Below are 14,661 nucleotides of genomic sequence, written 5' to 3' on the forward strand. Positions count from 1 at the left end.
AGTGAAACTTTTCACGGTCGTGCTACTGCAACGGAACAACGAATCAGTAGCAAAGTAGTGTTTGTGCCTCAGGCAAGTAAGAATTCCTCCAAATTTTATTTAAATTTTTGCGAGTAAGTAGCAAACTGCCGCTGTCTATACCTTGCCTTTGTTTGACTTGTGTAAAGATTAGATTACGTTAAATATTCAGCATGTTCTAATCAAAATCTATACGCGACGCGCGGTAATCGATCAGTATCGATTGAGGATCAAAGATGACAGTTACCTATACAAACGAAGTCGTCACATCGAGACGATTCAGTGTCTTTTTAAAACTTTTACTCAGGTAAATAATAAATTATTTCGATTTTTCTTAAATTAAAATTATTTTCTGAATGTGTAGATGGAGAGGATCAATTTACAAACTAATATGGCGCGATGTACTGTTCTATCTAGGAATGTACTACATTATTTATTTCTCATACCGATATGGTATGGACGACACACATAAAAAGTAAAAACAAAGAATTTGGCAATACAATCCTTTATTTTAATCTTTTTGATTGTTATTTTTAGAAATTTCAAAATATTTGTGGACTATTGTCAAGCATATCACAATTTTATACCGTTGTCCTTTGTTTTGGGCTTTTATGTCACGTTAGTGATGGACCGATGGTGGTCACAATACACTTCAATTCCGTTTCCGGATAATATCGCTTTACTTTTAAGCGCAAGTATTCATCAACAGGTAAATTTAATTAAATATTATAGTTACGTATACATTAATGTTTGGAATTTACTATTAAAAAGGACGAACATGGCCGTCTTGTTCGTCGCAGCATTTCACGCTACATTTGTCTCACTTTTGCGATGACAATGACAATGATGTGCCCTCGAGTGAAAAAACGTTTCCCTACACTGGACCATTTCGTCGATGGCGGGCTAATGCTCCCTGATGAAAAGAAAATATTCGAAGACTTAGAACGAGATTATCCTGGTTATACAAAATACTGGCTTCCTGTGGCATGGGCAGCAAATGTTATTAGTAAATCTAGACAAGATGGCCTCATCACCACAGATGTCTCCATGCGTAATTTATACGAGGAATTGTTCACATTCCGTAGTAAATGTGGCGGACTATTAGACTATGACTGGATTAGCATACCGCTAGTTTACACACAGGTAATTATTAACAAATAATCTATTAATATCTGTCATTAATATAAAATTTTCAGGTGGTTACCATTGCAGTCCATGCATTTATCCTGACAGGAGTATTCGCGCAGCAATTCACAGATCCAGAAAAAGATCTATACTTTCCGTTTTTATTAATCCTAGAATATTTCTTTTATATGGGATGGCTGAAAGTAGCGGAAACATTGATTAATCCATTCGGCGAGGACGATGATGATTTTGAAGTAAATTGGATGATCGACAGACACATGATGGTCACAATGCTAATTGTTGATAAAATGCACAACGAGCATCCTAAATTAATGAAGGATCAATATTGGGATAGTGTGGTACCGCATCATCTTCCATACACTGTTGCTTCTGAACAATGCATGAGAGAAGAGGCTGTAGAATCAACTAAGAACGTTAATGTAAAGTCATTTGATGGTGATATTTTAATTGAATCATCAAAGCTCACCAACAGAGTAAGTTAAACATGTTAATAATTTAAGTTAGTTTAAAGTTAAATCTATTTTGTTGTAGAAAACTCGCGAGAATGTTGATAGTCGTCAAGGTAGGTATTTATAATTGGTGCTAATGGAGGTGCAAATGACATATTGTGTAACAATAACGGATTCGTTATTATTGTTACGCCCCATTACTTTGTGTGTTTTTATCGCGACTCAGGCGTTCTGCTCTGTTTCCAGGTTGGTTTAAAAAGATTACGACGCCGAAAATGTCCCGCCATCGGCCAGTTGGTAGGTCAAAGAGTCAAAGCTTTGAGATTGAGGTATGTACGACATATATTTACTGTCCGTCATTAACACAATACTAATCATTTAAGATGGAAAGTACATTATTGCGCATACCAGAGTCGTCAACCCCCGAAACATCTCCGCGATCGTCAGATTTAAGCGACTTTGATAAACTGAAAAAAGAACGACAAGATAAACGCTCGGAAAAACTAAAAAAATACCTCCAACTACTAAAAAGGTCCGATATGAACGTTTCCGACGAGGAGAAACTTATAAGTGATATAATTCATGAGTCAGCTAGCAGAGAATAACAAATTAAATTTATGCTCTATAATAATTTTATTTAAATCTTTAATTTAATGTGAAAATAAAGTTCTGCATATAATTGATTGCATTTTATAGGAAATAGTTGATAGCTTCAGCTGCCTCATTGGATGTATCAGATTGACATGGAATTTTATGTTGTCTTAAGATATTCACATGCTTTTCCAGTCTTCTTGATCAGTTCCAACACCTCCTCAGAAGTCATTGTTGTTTTCACTGTGACTGTCTGCTCTTTCAAGTCACAAACTACATTTTCAATTCCCTTATCTAAGCAAACAGTGAATGTCATGTTTGATTATTGTTGATTATCAATATCTTTGTTGATCATGCAGTTTACCTTTGTGTTTGTTCAGAACACGCTCCACAGCCCCCGAACAACCATCGCAACTCATTGCGACCTTAAATTCGTGTGTTTGAGCCTTAAATTGAACAAATATTGCACATTTATTGCAAAGTAAATATCGGTAATAGGTACAAATACAAACACATAACCTCTGGATTAACTTACCATTTTAAAAAGTGAATTTCAAGGTAAAGAGACGGTTTAATTATAGATTGTGAGCCGAAATTGTCTAGTGCACTATAAATTTAAAGCCACAGGTAAATATTACACGCATTCAATGCGAATTTGTTGGATAAAAATGGAAAATCTTCATACCACTACTTGCCACATTTGCTAGTGAGTGAAGTGGCACAAAGTGGCAGACATAAACTGGCAGTTGCACTAAAATGGAATTTGTATTGTGAGTGGGAACTGCCGACGGCAAATGTACATATTTATCATAGATAAGCAACATTGAGAGGCAATTGTTAAACATGATAACAATTTTACACTTTGCTATGAGCCATGTTATAAATATTGAATGTTTTAAAATCATGACAAGTCATGGCCAGTAGAAATTCAGACTGTAAGTTTTTTTTATTTAGAAAATAATTATAAATATATAAACAGTAGATATTATTCATTCAGATAGCTTAAGCATCGCGTGTTCAATTTTCTGTCTTGCCTCTTTATACAATGCTTGAATCGCCTCTTCCATTTCTCTATCTTTCACCGCCGCGCCATCAACTTTTTCCTTGACTAACGCAAGCATTCTATTCGTATAATTCTTCATTTTAGCCATTGTTTCCTCAGTGGTCGCTTTGTGTGCCTTTACAGCTTCAACTGTTAATTTGTATTTTTCATTTGTCACTTTGTAGAGATCATTCAGTTGCTTAATTTTTCCCTGCTCTTCATCAATCATTTTCATCGTGGCGGCGATTTCTGCCTTCGTCTCATTTAGCATCATTGCTCTCTCTGCATGTTTCTTTTTAGCGTCTTCAGCAGCCAGCGTTTCCTCAGCTAATTCTGTCTCGCACGCCAATAACTTGTTAGTTTCATCATTTAAGACGACACGATATTCTTCATTAGTTCTAGCACCTTGTTCCTTCAAATACACAACTTGTTTCATCACCTGCGATATTTGCACCGGTTTTATTTCGTCTTCATTTAGTCTCAAGCTTCTTTTTTGACTCTCCGGCAGGTTACTCATTGCGATTTTATTATTAAATGCAAATATTAAATCCATCGCTTGCATTTCGACTTGTGTGTTCTGATCCTGCACAGCACGACATTGCATTTGATATTCTTTATTACGATTTTGTAATAGTTGAAGGTAATGACTGCGACGCTCAATTTCCCTATCCAAAGCTTCGACTTCTTCGGGAGTATGACCAATCAAGTTATTTTTCTCTTTGATGACTTCCAGCTTCGAAATTGAAATTTGTTTATCAGTTTGCATTCGCTCCAATCGCTTTTTGTTATAAATATGTTGTTCATCCGATGTTTTGATCGCTTTGTTCACCTCATTGATCTTTTCGACCGTTTCGGCGTGTTTCTGTGTTAGTTGGTTGCGTTTTTGTCGTTTACATTCTAGTGCAGTCTGTGCCGTTTCGATATCTTTACTTATCATAGCTTTTTGTGCAAGTAGAGCTTTCTTTTCATTAGCAATCTGTTCCATTCTATTATCATAATCCTGTTCTGTCAAGCCATAAGAAGAATACATTGATTCAATTAACTCAACACATACTTGCGGCCCATTGTCATCCATTGTTTTCTTAACATAATCAAATGCCATGCTTGAAATCATATCCAGAGGCTCAGGTTCTTCAGTGATTACATCTACCCAGTCCATTAAAAACGCCCAAATAGAAATAACATTTTGAAAATGTTGAGGAGTGTTTGCTACACAAAGAAAAACATGTAATGTTCACTTTTCTATTATTTATCGGTAAATAACTTACGTGTTTTAAGAAAAGATTGATTTATAGTGATGGGATAGTTGAGTGTCTTCATTATTTTGGGCATTTCAACCTTGTAGTTTTTCAGAGTTAGCTCTGGACTACATTTGCATAATACATTGAAATATAATTGTGTAATACCAATAAAATCATTCAATTTCATTGGTTTTTGTACTTCAAATTCAGCACCTTGTTCTGCTATAAATGCTTCAATCTACAATTTAGATAGTTTAAATATGTAGTGTTCTTTTAGTTAAATAAAACAATTACCCTGGGTACATATTCTTTCTCATTCACATTCGTGAACTGCAATTTCAATCGCTGTGGTGATTTACATACCACGCGAGCCAATGGTGTAGATAACTTTGACAATCGTCCTACACTTCCCAATGGTGTAGTTAGACCTGATTTGCCTCGAATCAATTGCCGTGAAATTCTCGGCGTAGTGGATAATGCGCTGCTACTTCGCTTCAGCACTGGAATTGAACATCGTGATTCCGTGCTTGTAGAACGTCGTCCCCTTGCATTGGGAACGCGATTTGAGTTCATTTCTATAAAGTATAACAATAATTAATGCTGAGCAATTAAATCACGACAAAAACATTTTATTTAATCGACTTATTGAAAGCAGATGAGGAAGTACTACGTTTAGCAGCAACAACGGTTTTATCGGCTTCTTTTTAAACTCTGCGCATGCGCTGTGGATAGGCCACTATAACCTATACGACTACAATGATTCAAAACAAAAACGTGGTGTTGGGAAGTCTGGAGTGAATTTATAAAAATTTAAACTATGGCAACGCATATCAGGTATTTTGTTTATAATGTTCTTTATAAGTTTTTACTTATCATGTAGTTGTTTATATCTAGATTCAATGATGATGATGATGATGTAAATGAATATAATCCAACAGACTCTGAAGATGAGCTCCCAGCAAAAGAAAAAGAACTATTGAAAAAAGCCAGAAGTAAGGGTGCTAAATATTCAGACAGTGAGGTATATAAATAAAACACTCTTTAAATTCCAAAATTGTATTAATAATTTCTTCTTAGGATGAAGTGTTTGGTGTATATGAAGAATCTGAAGAGTCAGATTCAGATAAAAGTGACTTGGCACTTAGTGATGTTGAAGGACAAGGTGAAGATGATGATGGCATACCAGACTCTAAAGCTTGGGGCAAGAACAAGAAGCATTACTATTCCACTGATTATGTGGATCAAGATTATGGTGGTTTTCAAGGAACAGATGGCACTTTAGCAGAATTAGAAGAGCAAGAAGCAAAGAATTTGCAAAGTGAACTTGCAAAAAATCTGGATGATGATGATTTTGCTTTGGATTTCGCACCCAAGGAGCTGGAAGAGGAAGAGGAAATCAAGGAAAGGAGTAATGTTATTAAAACTGATGTTTCCCAGCTGAGCAAGAGGCAAAAACTGCAACTGTTGATGAAAGAATCACCAGAGTTGTTTGGCTTGATAGATGATTATAAAAATAGAATGACAATTGTTACAGAGGAACTAGATCCAGTCGTAAAGTTTTATAAAGAAGGGAAAATCAAGAAGAGTGAAGCTATGGATTTTGTTAATTCATATTGTCAGCTTATATTAAAGTAAGTTATAGAAATAATAATAAATTGTGTATTAACTTTTATTTTTTGAATTTCAGTTATACAATTAACATCAGCATGTATTTATTATTGAAAGCAAAGAAGACTTCAGTGAAAAATCATCCAATAATTAAAAGATTGTATCAATATCGCAAGTTGCTCGCACAAATGGATCCGGTGTTTGAAGACCAAATTAAACCTCAGTTTAATTTACTCCTTGAAAAAGCAGAGGTAAATAAAATTATGGAAATCTTATTTTTATTCTCAATATCAATTTAATTTGTAGAATCAACCTGCCATCACTGCTCCAACAAGTGAAAATAAAAAGAAACTTCTAAACATTTTAAAATCTGCTAAAGACGGCACTACTTCAACATCCAACAAACGTAAACGTGGCGAAAAAGAAGCTAAATCAATTCTTAAACACCAAACAACAGAGAATGAACCACATTCAGACAAACACATTACTTTTGCTCCGGAAGACGGAATCCAAAATGATTCAGAGTCGGGTTCTGAGACAGAAAAACTTCCTGCTGATATGAATGAACTAGCAGTGGACGATGAAAATGAAGAAAATGATGAAGTTGAAGGTGATGTGAATTCCAAGCGAGGTATTACGTACCAAATAGCAAAGAATAAGGGTTTGATGCCCTCGCGTAAGAAGGAGCAGCGTAATCCACGTGTCAAACATCGAAATAAGTTCCGCAAGGCAAAGATACGAAGGAAGGGTGCGGTGAGTCAAAATATACTGACAAATTTTGTCATTTTTCATGTCATTGCAAAATTATCCGTGTTTTTTTTTTTCATTTTTGTTTCATTTTGGTGTTTTTCTTAGGTTCGCGAAGTGCGACACGAACTTTCACGTTACGGAGGCGAAATTTCCGGCATCAAGGCTTCTGTTTCGAAGAGTATCAAATTAAAGTCATAAAAATTATAATACATGAGTTTAAACGAAATTTATTTGGAATATTATTATGTTCTTCCTTAAGGCCTGCGTAATCATGGCGGCTGCAAATACCTGTTCCTGTGTCCGAAATGGTATGTAGTTTGAGATTTTATGATCTACAACATATGCAACCAAATTTACATGCACACTATGCCCACTACTTTTACTACCACAACTAAACAAGTTATGCTCGCGCATGATTAGGGAGGAGCCGCGTGACCGCCGTAAATTGCAATCAAAGGTCAAATAAGTCGTATCAGAGTGTCATAGTAAATAAATGTTTCAAAATTAGTTATATCATTACGTGGCTTGTCCTCTGCGCCCTAAAGACGTCTAAATTTTGTTAAACTTGTAAGTTTTCTTGTTGTGTCCTTGTACAATGTATTTTTTATTAACACAATTCGATTTTGTTTCTATTTGTTATGATGACTATAAATACCGGTCATAACATAGCTAGCACCATGGCACGCAAATTCATCGTCGGCGGAAACTGGAAGATGAATGGAAACACCGCCAGCATCGGTGAAATCGTCAAATTTCTCACGGCTGGCAATCTGGATCCAAATACTGAAGTTGTTGTTGGTGTTCCAGCCATTTATCTAAAAGACGTACGTGCTCAGCTGCCGTGTAGCATTGGCGTCGCCGCACAGAACTGCTACAAGGTGCCCAGTGGCGCGTTCACAGGTAAGTGCACGTTCGTCTACGTTTTATTTATTTTTTGCAAATGCATTCCATACATAGCGTGCACAACAAGTGTTTATCGGCTTTTCGCGATGAGTTTGCGCTGGTTTGACCTGTCCTAAGGTCGTTTGCAGTTCGGTTGGTTTTGCCATTAGACAAATGGTGGCGTTTGATGAATACAATGGAAAATTTTCAAAACAAATATAATTGAACACAACATTTGTCGAGCAAAGGTTTAATATTTAATATTTACTCAAATTATATAAGACTTTAATATATTTCATTGAAATTCTTGGAAATGAGACAGTATTTTTTTAAATATTTCTTCTATTCGTCATTAGACGGCACTAGTAGTTCGTTTTCAACATGAATTCAACAGGTTTATTCATCAGCAGAATTTAACTTTAATGTATTCATCATTAGATGTTGATAAATCGGTTTTCTTTGAATAAATTACTCGATTGTATCCTTTTAATGCTTTGTCTTCTCCAGTCGTGTCTAAAGCAAGTCATAACTTTGGTGTTAGTAATTGTTTTGCATTCTTTTAATAACCTTGAGCGGACTAGAAAATTATGCCAAGTGAATGCCCAGAAAGGTGATGCAAGAACACGGTGTCATTGTTTGTGCAACACAAGATGAATGCATTATTACTCATCAGAACTGCATCATTATGATAATTTCATAATTTTTAACGTTTTTATGATCTTCTTTGGCATTTGGATTTCCCGGAAACGTTTAATTATTTAAATATTACGACGATGGGAAAGCTTGTCTTTAGCTAGATTACTAATAATTATGTGTAAGATAATTACACGTTGAAGCAATTTAGAATGATCGGTAAAACATTTTCCGCTTTATTTGCGTATTCAACTCATTTGTAAAGTGAGAAACCTAAATATTTTTGTTATTTTATGGTGATTTTCTGGAGCTGATTTAAATAAAAAACCCGAAAATGGTGAAAGGGGTGAAGGGGAACCCGACACCCTTGCGACTGTATTGCTGGATGACTTATGCATGACTGAGCGTGATTCGCACGGCGCGCTCGCATTTTATGTGGGCGACCCGCAAAAAGTTGTGGGAGACATTGGGCCTGCAAAAGTGACCTGTGCGCGAAACGCCGAAACACGGCCTTCGGGCGGAAGCAATTTCTTCCCTCCACCACTTTTAGCTCATTTGTCCTTAAGTGGACCAGCAGTCCAGCCGTAGCTCTCTAAGTTTTTATGACCCACAAAAAGTGATGGGGGAAACCTGGCCCTACGCTGTTGGTAGCTCGGTATCGTGAAAGGTGCTGCTGCCGGCATTACCTGATGATAGGAGAGGGGGTAAGATGTGCTCTGTCGTGGATGTAATGGTAATCGCTGAGTAAAATGAAATTTATTATGTAATATAAACTGGATGCACACGTCTAAACTAAGGCATTCGTAAACATATCTAAAGAATAAACTTGATGATTCGTTTCGTCGATTTGTTAACAACGATCGTAAATATCACACGTGCTCGTCCATCTCGTACGAGTTGTTTTGATGTGCATGCAGCGCATTCGAGTTACCGTTGCGTGTCGGCGTGGAATTCGCGTTTGAGTTGCCGTCTTTCATCTTCAGCAGCTCTTTTTTACTCATATGATCGACGATACCAGCGCCGAATGCATCGCCTAAGACATTAATTGTCGTACGCAGACGATCCCTAAAGAAAAACACGAAAATATGTATTATTCGGAGGACTTAGATTTTAACTGCTTACAATATCCAATCGATGGCAAGCACTAAGGTGACATCTTCAGCTGGTAAGCCCACCGTATCTAAGACCATTACCAGCGTGACCAAACCGGCTTGCGGTATGCCGGCGGCACCGATGCTTGCCGCTGTCGCGGTGATGCTCACAGCGATGATGCTACCGATGCTCAGGTCGACTCGGCGCACCTGGGCGATAAACAACGCGGCGACGGCTTCGTACAACGCTGTGCCGTCCATGTTTATCGTTGCTCCGATGGGCAACGCAAAGCGAGAGACTCGCACATCAACGTTGTTATTATTTTCCAGGCATGCCATTGTTACCGGCAATGTTGCAGCGCTAATTATTTTATAAATAATCATAATCAATGTTAAAAATTTAAAAAAAAAACAGATTTTGACAGTTTATACCTTGATGCGGTACCGAAAGCTGTCGCAAGGGCTTGTCCCATATTTGAAATAAACTTGATCGGATTCTTGCGCGTCATAATGAAGTAAATTGTCGGCAAGAAAATAAATCCTTGGATTATTATTCCGATGAATACCGTGGCGAAATACATGCCCATTTGACTCATTGTTTGGCCGAAATCATCCATTTCCACGATCTTACTGGCGACTAGGAAGAAAATGCCCACCTATGGATATAATTACACTCATTAATTGGCGGCAACGTTTGTTTTTATGCAGTTATTTAGTCATGTTAAGCATTACGAATGCAAATCATGTGGTTTTATGCGGTTTTTTACGTGCGGATGCATAATACTAACCGGAGATAACCATATCACCCACGTGGTTATGGTCATCATGGCAGACATCATCGCCTGGAAAAAGTTCGTCATCGGGCGGCCTTCTTCGCCTATCTTTGCGAGTGTGATTCCCAGCACGGCGGAAAACACAACCAGACCTAGGATATTCGTGCCGTCCACTGACTCTGATCGAATTAACCATTTTGATAAGTCACGTTCTGAAAATTTAACATTTTTATATATAGAAATATATATTTTAGTGAATTATTTCATCTTGTACTACTTTCGACATAATGTTTTCTTATCATAATCTTGATTAACACGTGTTTATTGCGTGTACTTTAACAATTAAAGCGATTTTAATGCGTTTAATGCTCAATTATGAGTGTAAATTAATCGTAAATTCCAATGTCTTACCATTTGGATTAGTTTTCGGTGGTATCAACAAGGTCCTGTGCTGTTTAATGCATGCTTCGACTAAATTCGGCGGGAACATACTGCGCACCAAATCTAACAACGTATCATCCGTCGTAATATTTCTTAGATTTCCCGGCGCCATCTTGGATCCGCCGGTGCTATTATCACCGGGTCGTATGAGTGTTACAAGGATAATTCCGAGGACTACCGCGAGGAATGTTGTAGTTAAATAGTAAATAATTGCTCTGGCGGCTATTTTTCCTGTTTAAACGAATTAAAGAAATAGTAACAGTAATAGTTTATTGTTTCTAATCTTACCAGACAATGAAAGATCTAAATTAGCGATGGCTGAGACCAAGGACGATAAAATAAGCGGCAGGATGAGTGCTTTTAACATTCGCAGGAAAATATCGCCGAGAAAATTCACGTACATTATTTGTCGTTCGGTCCAGTTATCTTTTCCTGCTCTTAGGCAGAAACCAAGCACTCCGCCGAGTACAACCCCTGCGATTGTAAGGATTGTGAGTAGATTCGAACGCATACATCCGACGCATTTGTTTGGTCTGTTTAGAGATGATGTTGAAGTTGTTAGCGTTGCGACATTATAGTGCCGCTTATCGGAGTCGGTGTCTTCCATTATTGCACCTGAATGATAGACAGATTAAGGTCGCACATATTGCATATTTTGCAACAACTTGTTTGTGGATTTTGGTATGTTACGAAATCAATTAATTAATGAATGTGATGATGAATTAGGCAATGTTATTGACCTTTCGAAGACGATGTTTGGGGCTTTCGTGTCGCATGCAATCGACGCCAATCGATTCGTCTCTTCATCTAGTTGCAACCAGTTTGAATTGGACGCCATGCAAAGGCGCCGATCAATTAAACAATTTAAGACAATCAAACTTTTACGCGCTAGATTTCAATTAGATATTAAGCGATTAATATGTATCGACACGATTAGCATGCAACGCGCGACTGGTTTTTGATGTTTTCGGTTTGGAGTTATGTGTAGCAGCGAGGAAAAGTACGCGAAAAATGTGCGCGGCATTATTTCGAACGCGCAGCGCACATTTCGGTTTTTCCAATGTGAATAGTGAATTGTTAAAATTTTGCACCGAAAAGTCTGGAAATACTCGTTACGAGTCGGCGCGGATGTTTGAGTCGAAACTTGAGACTGCTATGGAGTACATAGCTGGTTGCAATCATGGCGGCGACGCTGCGTTTGAATTCATAATATTCTCGCGGCGCGTCGAGGTCATCAAGATGCGGCAGGTGAAGACCACGCGAAGATTTACATGCGACGTGACCGAATGTCGCTACGCAATCAAATGCGTACTATTATTGTATGGCATGTATATCGGTTCATTTTGTTTACGTATAGTACTTTAATTTAAAAAAAATATATTTTCTTGTTATTATTACGAGTATTAGGGTAAAAATTCTATTTTTGTGGAAAACTTTGATTTTTTTGGATTTATAATACGTGATTAATATTTTTCCAACCAAGGTTTACGTTTTATGTTATTTTAACGAAATTTTCAAGCTTCAATTTGAATACTTTGTTAGCATTTTTTGCTTGATAAAGACTTAAAATATACGCAACTTAAAATCCTCATCCATCATGTCGGTTTATTACTAAATTATGGCAATAATTATGTCTTACATAACACGTTTTGTATTGGAATTTCGAAAATTTGTTTTGATAACAAATTACATACCACTAATTTCCGTAATTTTCTCGTAATTGAGACCAAAAGAGTAAAGTGTCTATTAATTCTTTATCTATTTGCCTAATGATTTATTTATTTTTAGTATGTTAAAATGAATATAATATATTTTGTGACGTCTTTTTGAAATAATTAATATTTATTAGTTGTTGTTGTTTGTCAGGTTGTGATTAATGATTCTCCAAATCATAAATTGCACCAATTTTAATCCGTCAGATCTCATCACGCGCTAAGCTAAATTCCAGTGGCATTGTGTGTGCCATGAACGGTAATTAGTCGGGTGCGACTTTACCTAATTTGCGTTAATTTATTTCGCCAACAATACGATTAATTGCTGAATGCCGCATGAGTACTGCACGCCAATCTCGGCAATTATTAAGTGACAATGTAGCAAACAATGCATTTTCAGCGCTATTTTCAAAACTTTTTTTTTACCTGTTTTAGTCTCCGACTTGTTTGTCAATTGTTGTTAAATTAGAATTTCCTTCTTTGTCGCACGTGATTAATAGATAAACTTCATTTAAGGCACTTTTACGCGCATATTATGGAAAGAGTTTAACCTTTTTTTGTCTTTTTTGTTGTCGATACACTTTTTTGTTTCGAATTTGAGCCGGACACTGAGCGCACGTCTTGCTCGGACGCTGCACGCGCTTTGTATGCTTTCGCGTTCGTTTTCGCGGTTGCAAACAGGCTGAAACAAATGAATCGTGTGTGTCGCGGTTGGCAAGTGGAGTGCGCGTTCTCTTCGACGTCATTATGAACCAATGATACCGCTGATGACGCTGCTAATCACTCAATAATGTAGAATCATATTCGATTATACACTTTAAATACGTCAAAAATTAGTCATTTTTATGCAATTTTTCACAATTCAAAATTAATAAGGATTACTCGTACTTCAATATGATTTTATTGCATGGGCATTGAAATAAAAGTTTCATATGAAAAACATGTTAAATTTATTGTTTAAAGTCAAGAACATAAAATTTCTGTCTGAGACTGAGTCAATATTTTCGTTTATTCATTCATAAAACTCAACTTTTAACTTTCATTCCAGGTGTGACCGCAATGACAGCGATTTTTTATTCTCTGAAATTGTCAGCTTTTTTATATCATGTGATGTGATGAGTGCATGCGTAATTCGATCTCTTTGTGATCGCAATGATGATCATACACGCAATGAATTTTCCGTATTGTTTTGTGTCATTATTTCTCTAGAATCTAGAAAGTCTACTTTGTGTTGTCTTGGTTTTGTTGTATTTATAGCGTGGTTTTTCTTCTTGCAGGCGAAATATCGCCGGCGATGATCAAAGACGTTTCATGCGACTGGGTCATTCTCGGCCACTCGGAGCGCCGCACCGTCTTCGGCGAAAGCGACGAGTTGATCGCTGAGAAAGTTGCGCATGCGCTCGACTGCGGCCTGCGTGTGATTGCCTGCATCGGCGAGAAGCTGGAGGAGCGCGAGGCGGGAAAAACCGAAGAAGTTGTGTTCCGTCAGACTAAAGCCCTTGCATGTCAAATTAAAGACTGGTTAGTTATAAATATTCAAAAAAATTGTTTAAAATTAATTTTGTGAATATATTTTAGGTCTAATGTTGTGTTGGCTTATGAGCCAGTCTGGGCCATTGGAACTGGTAAAACTGCCACCCCTGAGCAGGCTCAGGATGTCCACGATGCTCTTCGTCAATGGTTGTGTAAGAATGTGAGCAAGGAAGTGGCGGATTCTGTGCGAATTCAATATGGCGGCTCTGTAACGGCTGCAAATGCTAAGGAATTGGCGTCGAAACCAGATATTGACGGTTTCTTGGTAGGCGGTGCATCGCTTAAACCTGATTTTGTTACTATTGTTAACGCAAAATGCTAACAAAGGCGCTAATGATCATTTTTTATCAATCAAGAATACATATACGCAATTTATAAGCAACAAAATTGATTTTTACAAAGTTTATAAAACTATTTTGATAAATTTATATCAAATTTATATTTAAATCATGTTATTGCAATTATATTATGAAAACACTTTTGAATATATTAATAAAAGACGGATTTTATATCATTTTTGCAGTTATAAGTATTTTTAGTTCCAGAAGTATTTGATTGGTTTATATAGGTGTATCATTGGTTGCCGGTGATAAAAGACCAATTTTAATCAAAATAATTTTATTTTTCTACTTCCACCCACGAAGTGTCAATAGTTCGAGCTTTCACCTATAAAGCGCCAGTTTTCCACAGTTTTTAGACACAAAAAGTGGTACTTTATATACGGACGGCCAAGCCATGAATAATATCCATT

The 14,661-nt window shown here is 36.9% G+C and overlaps 6 protein-coding genes across 9 annotated transcripts; 3 read left to right on the forward strand and 3 right to left on the reverse strand.

The window, feature by feature from the left end:
* Positions 1-80: 80 nt before the first annotated feature.
* LOC135792908 (bestrophin-4-like) lies at positions 81-2,292 on the forward strand. The gene is made up of 8 exons (XM_065303707.1): positions 81-325; positions 383-493; positions 556-727; positions 790-1,161; positions 1,215-1,637; positions 1,696-1,726; positions 1,860-1,942; positions 1,997-2,292. The coding sequence occupies exons 1-8, from the start codon at positions 255-257 to the stop codon at positions 2,216-2,218; spliced, it is 1,485 nt and encodes a 494-aa protein (XP_065159779.1). The 5' UTR covers positions 81-254; the 3' UTR covers positions 2,219-2,292.
* Positions 2,228-3,012, reverse strand: Atox1 (Antioxidant 1 copper chaperone). The gene is made up of 4 exons (XM_065303722.1): positions 2,890-3,012; positions 2,740-2,811; positions 2,569-2,650; positions 2,228-2,498 (listed from the first exon to the last, which is right to left on the reverse strand). Exons 2-4 carry the CDS (start codon positions 2,740-2,742, stop codon positions 2,365-2,367), a joined length of 219 nt encoding a protein of 72 aa, XP_065159794.1. The 5' UTR covers positions 2,743-2,811; positions 2,890-3,012; the 3' UTR covers positions 2,228-2,364.
* Positions 3,013-3,131: 119 nt separating this feature from the next.
* On the reverse strand, positions 3,132-5,414 carry LOC135792903 (kinetochore protein Ndc80). 3 transcript variants are annotated; one of them, XM_065303697.1, is made up of 4 exons: positions 5,357-5,414; positions 4,782-5,062; positions 4,515-4,725; positions 3,132-4,455 (listed from the first exon to the last, which is right to left on the reverse strand). In XM_065303697.1, the coding sequence occupies exons 1-4, from the start codon at positions 5,361-5,363 to the stop codon at positions 3,194-3,196; spliced, it is 1,761 nt and encodes a 586-aa protein (XP_065159769.1). In that variant the 5' UTR covers positions 5,364-5,414; the 3' UTR covers positions 3,132-3,193. The 3 variants fall into 3 exon arrangements, with proteins under 3 accessions (XP_065159769.1, XP_065159771.1, XP_065159770.1); XM_065303699.1 differs by lacking the exon at positions 5,357-5,414 and adding an exon at positions 5,158-5,242; XM_065303698.1 differs by lacking the exon at positions 5,357-5,414 and adding an exon at positions 5,130-5,239.
* Sas10 (UTP3 small subunit processome component Sas10) lies at positions 5,180-7,071 on the forward strand. Its single transcript, XM_065303711.1, has 6 exons — positions 5,180-5,321; positions 5,382-5,508; positions 5,565-6,118; positions 6,175-6,346; positions 6,402-6,848; positions 6,951-7,071. The coding sequence occupies exons 1-6, from the start codon at positions 5,305-5,307 to the stop codon at positions 7,041-7,043; spliced, it is 1,410 nt and encodes a 469-aa protein (XP_065159783.1). The 5' UTR covers positions 5,180-5,304; the 3' UTR covers positions 7,044-7,071.
* Positions 7,072-7,251: 180 nt separating this feature from the next.
* Positions 7,252-14,424, forward strand: Tpi (triose phosphate isomerase). Its single transcript, XM_065303716.1, has 4 exons — positions 7,252-7,412; positions 7,515-7,745; positions 13,655-13,898; positions 13,956-14,424. The coding sequence occupies exons 2-4, from the start codon at positions 7,523-7,525 to the stop codon at positions 14,230-14,232; spliced, it is 744 nt and encodes a 247-aa protein (XP_065159788.1). The 5' UTR covers positions 7,252-7,412; positions 7,515-7,522; the 3' UTR covers positions 14,233-14,424.
* Positions 9,101-13,072, reverse strand: LOC135792905 (excitatory amino acid transporter 1-like). Of its 2 annotated transcripts, none has more exons than XM_065303705.1 (7): positions 12,804-13,072; positions 10,954-11,280; positions 10,636-10,896; positions 10,240-10,436; positions 9,884-10,107; positions 9,483-9,812; positions 9,101-9,425 (listed from the first exon to the last, which is right to left on the reverse strand). In XM_065303705.1, the coding sequence occupies exons 2-7, from the start codon at positions 11,270-11,272 to the stop codon at positions 9,230-9,232; spliced, it is 1,527 nt and encodes a 508-aa protein (XP_065159777.1). In that variant the 5' UTR covers positions 11,273-11,280; positions 12,804-13,072; the 3' UTR covers positions 9,101-9,229. The 2 variants fall into 2 exon arrangements, with proteins under 2 accessions (XP_065159777.1, XP_065159776.1); XM_065303704.1 differs by lacking the exon at positions 12,804-13,072 and adding an exon at positions 11,406-11,847.
* Positions 14,425-14,661: the final 237 nt, after the last annotated feature.

This window comes from Atheta coriaria, unplaced genomic scaffold, assembly GCF_025399875.1.
Source record: "Atheta coriaria isolate IRGN ID8LTWV9N9 unplaced genomic scaffold, Caltech_Dcor_3.1 hic_scaffold_5_pilon, whole genome shotgun sequence".
NCBI lineage: Eukaryota > Metazoa > Arthropoda > Insecta > Coleoptera > Staphylinidae > Dalotia > Dalotia coriaria.

Bases quoted from the DNA above. Each gene is read 5' to 3' on its own strand.
- Sas10 (XM_065303711.1), top strand. The intron at 5,509-5,564 runs GTATATAAATAA...ATTTCTTCTTAG, and splicing joins CTAAATATTCAGACAGTGAG to GATGAAGTGTTTGGTGTATA. The intron at 6,849-6,950 runs GTGAGTCAAAAT...TGTTTTTCTTAG, and splicing joins AGATACGAAGGAAGGGTGCG to GTTCGCGAAGTGCGACACGA.
- Atox1 (XM_065303722.1), bottom strand. The intron at 2,499-2,568 runs GTAAACTGCATG...CTGTTTGCTTAG, and splicing joins TGTTCTGAACAAACACAAAG to ATAAGGGAATTGAAAATGTA.
- LOC135792903 (XM_065303697.1), bottom strand. The intron at 4,726-4,781 runs GTAATTGTTTTA...TCTAAATTGTAG, and splicing joins AGAAAGAATATGTACCCAGG to ATTGAAGCATTTATAGCAGA. The intron at 4,456-4,514 runs GTAAGTTATTTA...TTCTTTGTGTAG, and splicing joins TCAATCTTTTCTTAAAACAC to CAAACACTCCTCAACATTTT.
- LOC135792908 (XM_065303707.1), top strand. From the start codon at position 255: ATGACAGTTACCTATACAAACGAAGTCGTCACATCGAGACGATTCAGT. The intron at 326-382 runs GTAAATAATAAA...CTGAATGTGTAG, and splicing joins TTTTTAAAACTTTTACTCAG to ATGGAGAGGATCAATTTACA. The intron at 1,162-1,214 runs GTAATTATTAAC...TAAAATTTTCAG, and splicing joins TACCGCTAGTTTACACACAG to GTGGTTACCATTGCAGTCCA.
- LOC135792905 (XM_065303704.1), bottom strand. From the start codon at position 11,472: ATGAAGAGACGAATCGATTGGCGTCGATTGCATGCGACACGAAAGCCC. The intron at 10,108-10,239 runs GTTAGTATTATG...TTATATCCATAG, and splicing joins GGGTGATATGGTTATCTCCG to GTGGGCATTTTCTTCCTAGT. The intron at 9,813-9,883 runs GTATAAACTGTC...TAAAATAATTAG, and splicing joins GCTTTCGGTACCGCATCAAG to CGCTGCAACATTGCCGGTAA.
- Tpi (XM_065303716.1), top strand. From the start codon at position 7,523: ATGGCACGCAAATTCATCGTCGGCGGAAACTGGAAGATGAATGGAAAC. The intron at 7,746-13,654 runs GTAAGTGCACGT...TTCTTCTTGCAG, and splicing joins GCCCAGTGGCGCGTTCACAG to GCGAAATATCGCCGGCGATG. The intron at 13,899-13,955 runs GTTAGTTATAAA...AATATATTTTAG, and splicing joins GCATGTCAAATTAAAGACTG to GTCTAATGTTGTGTTGGCTT.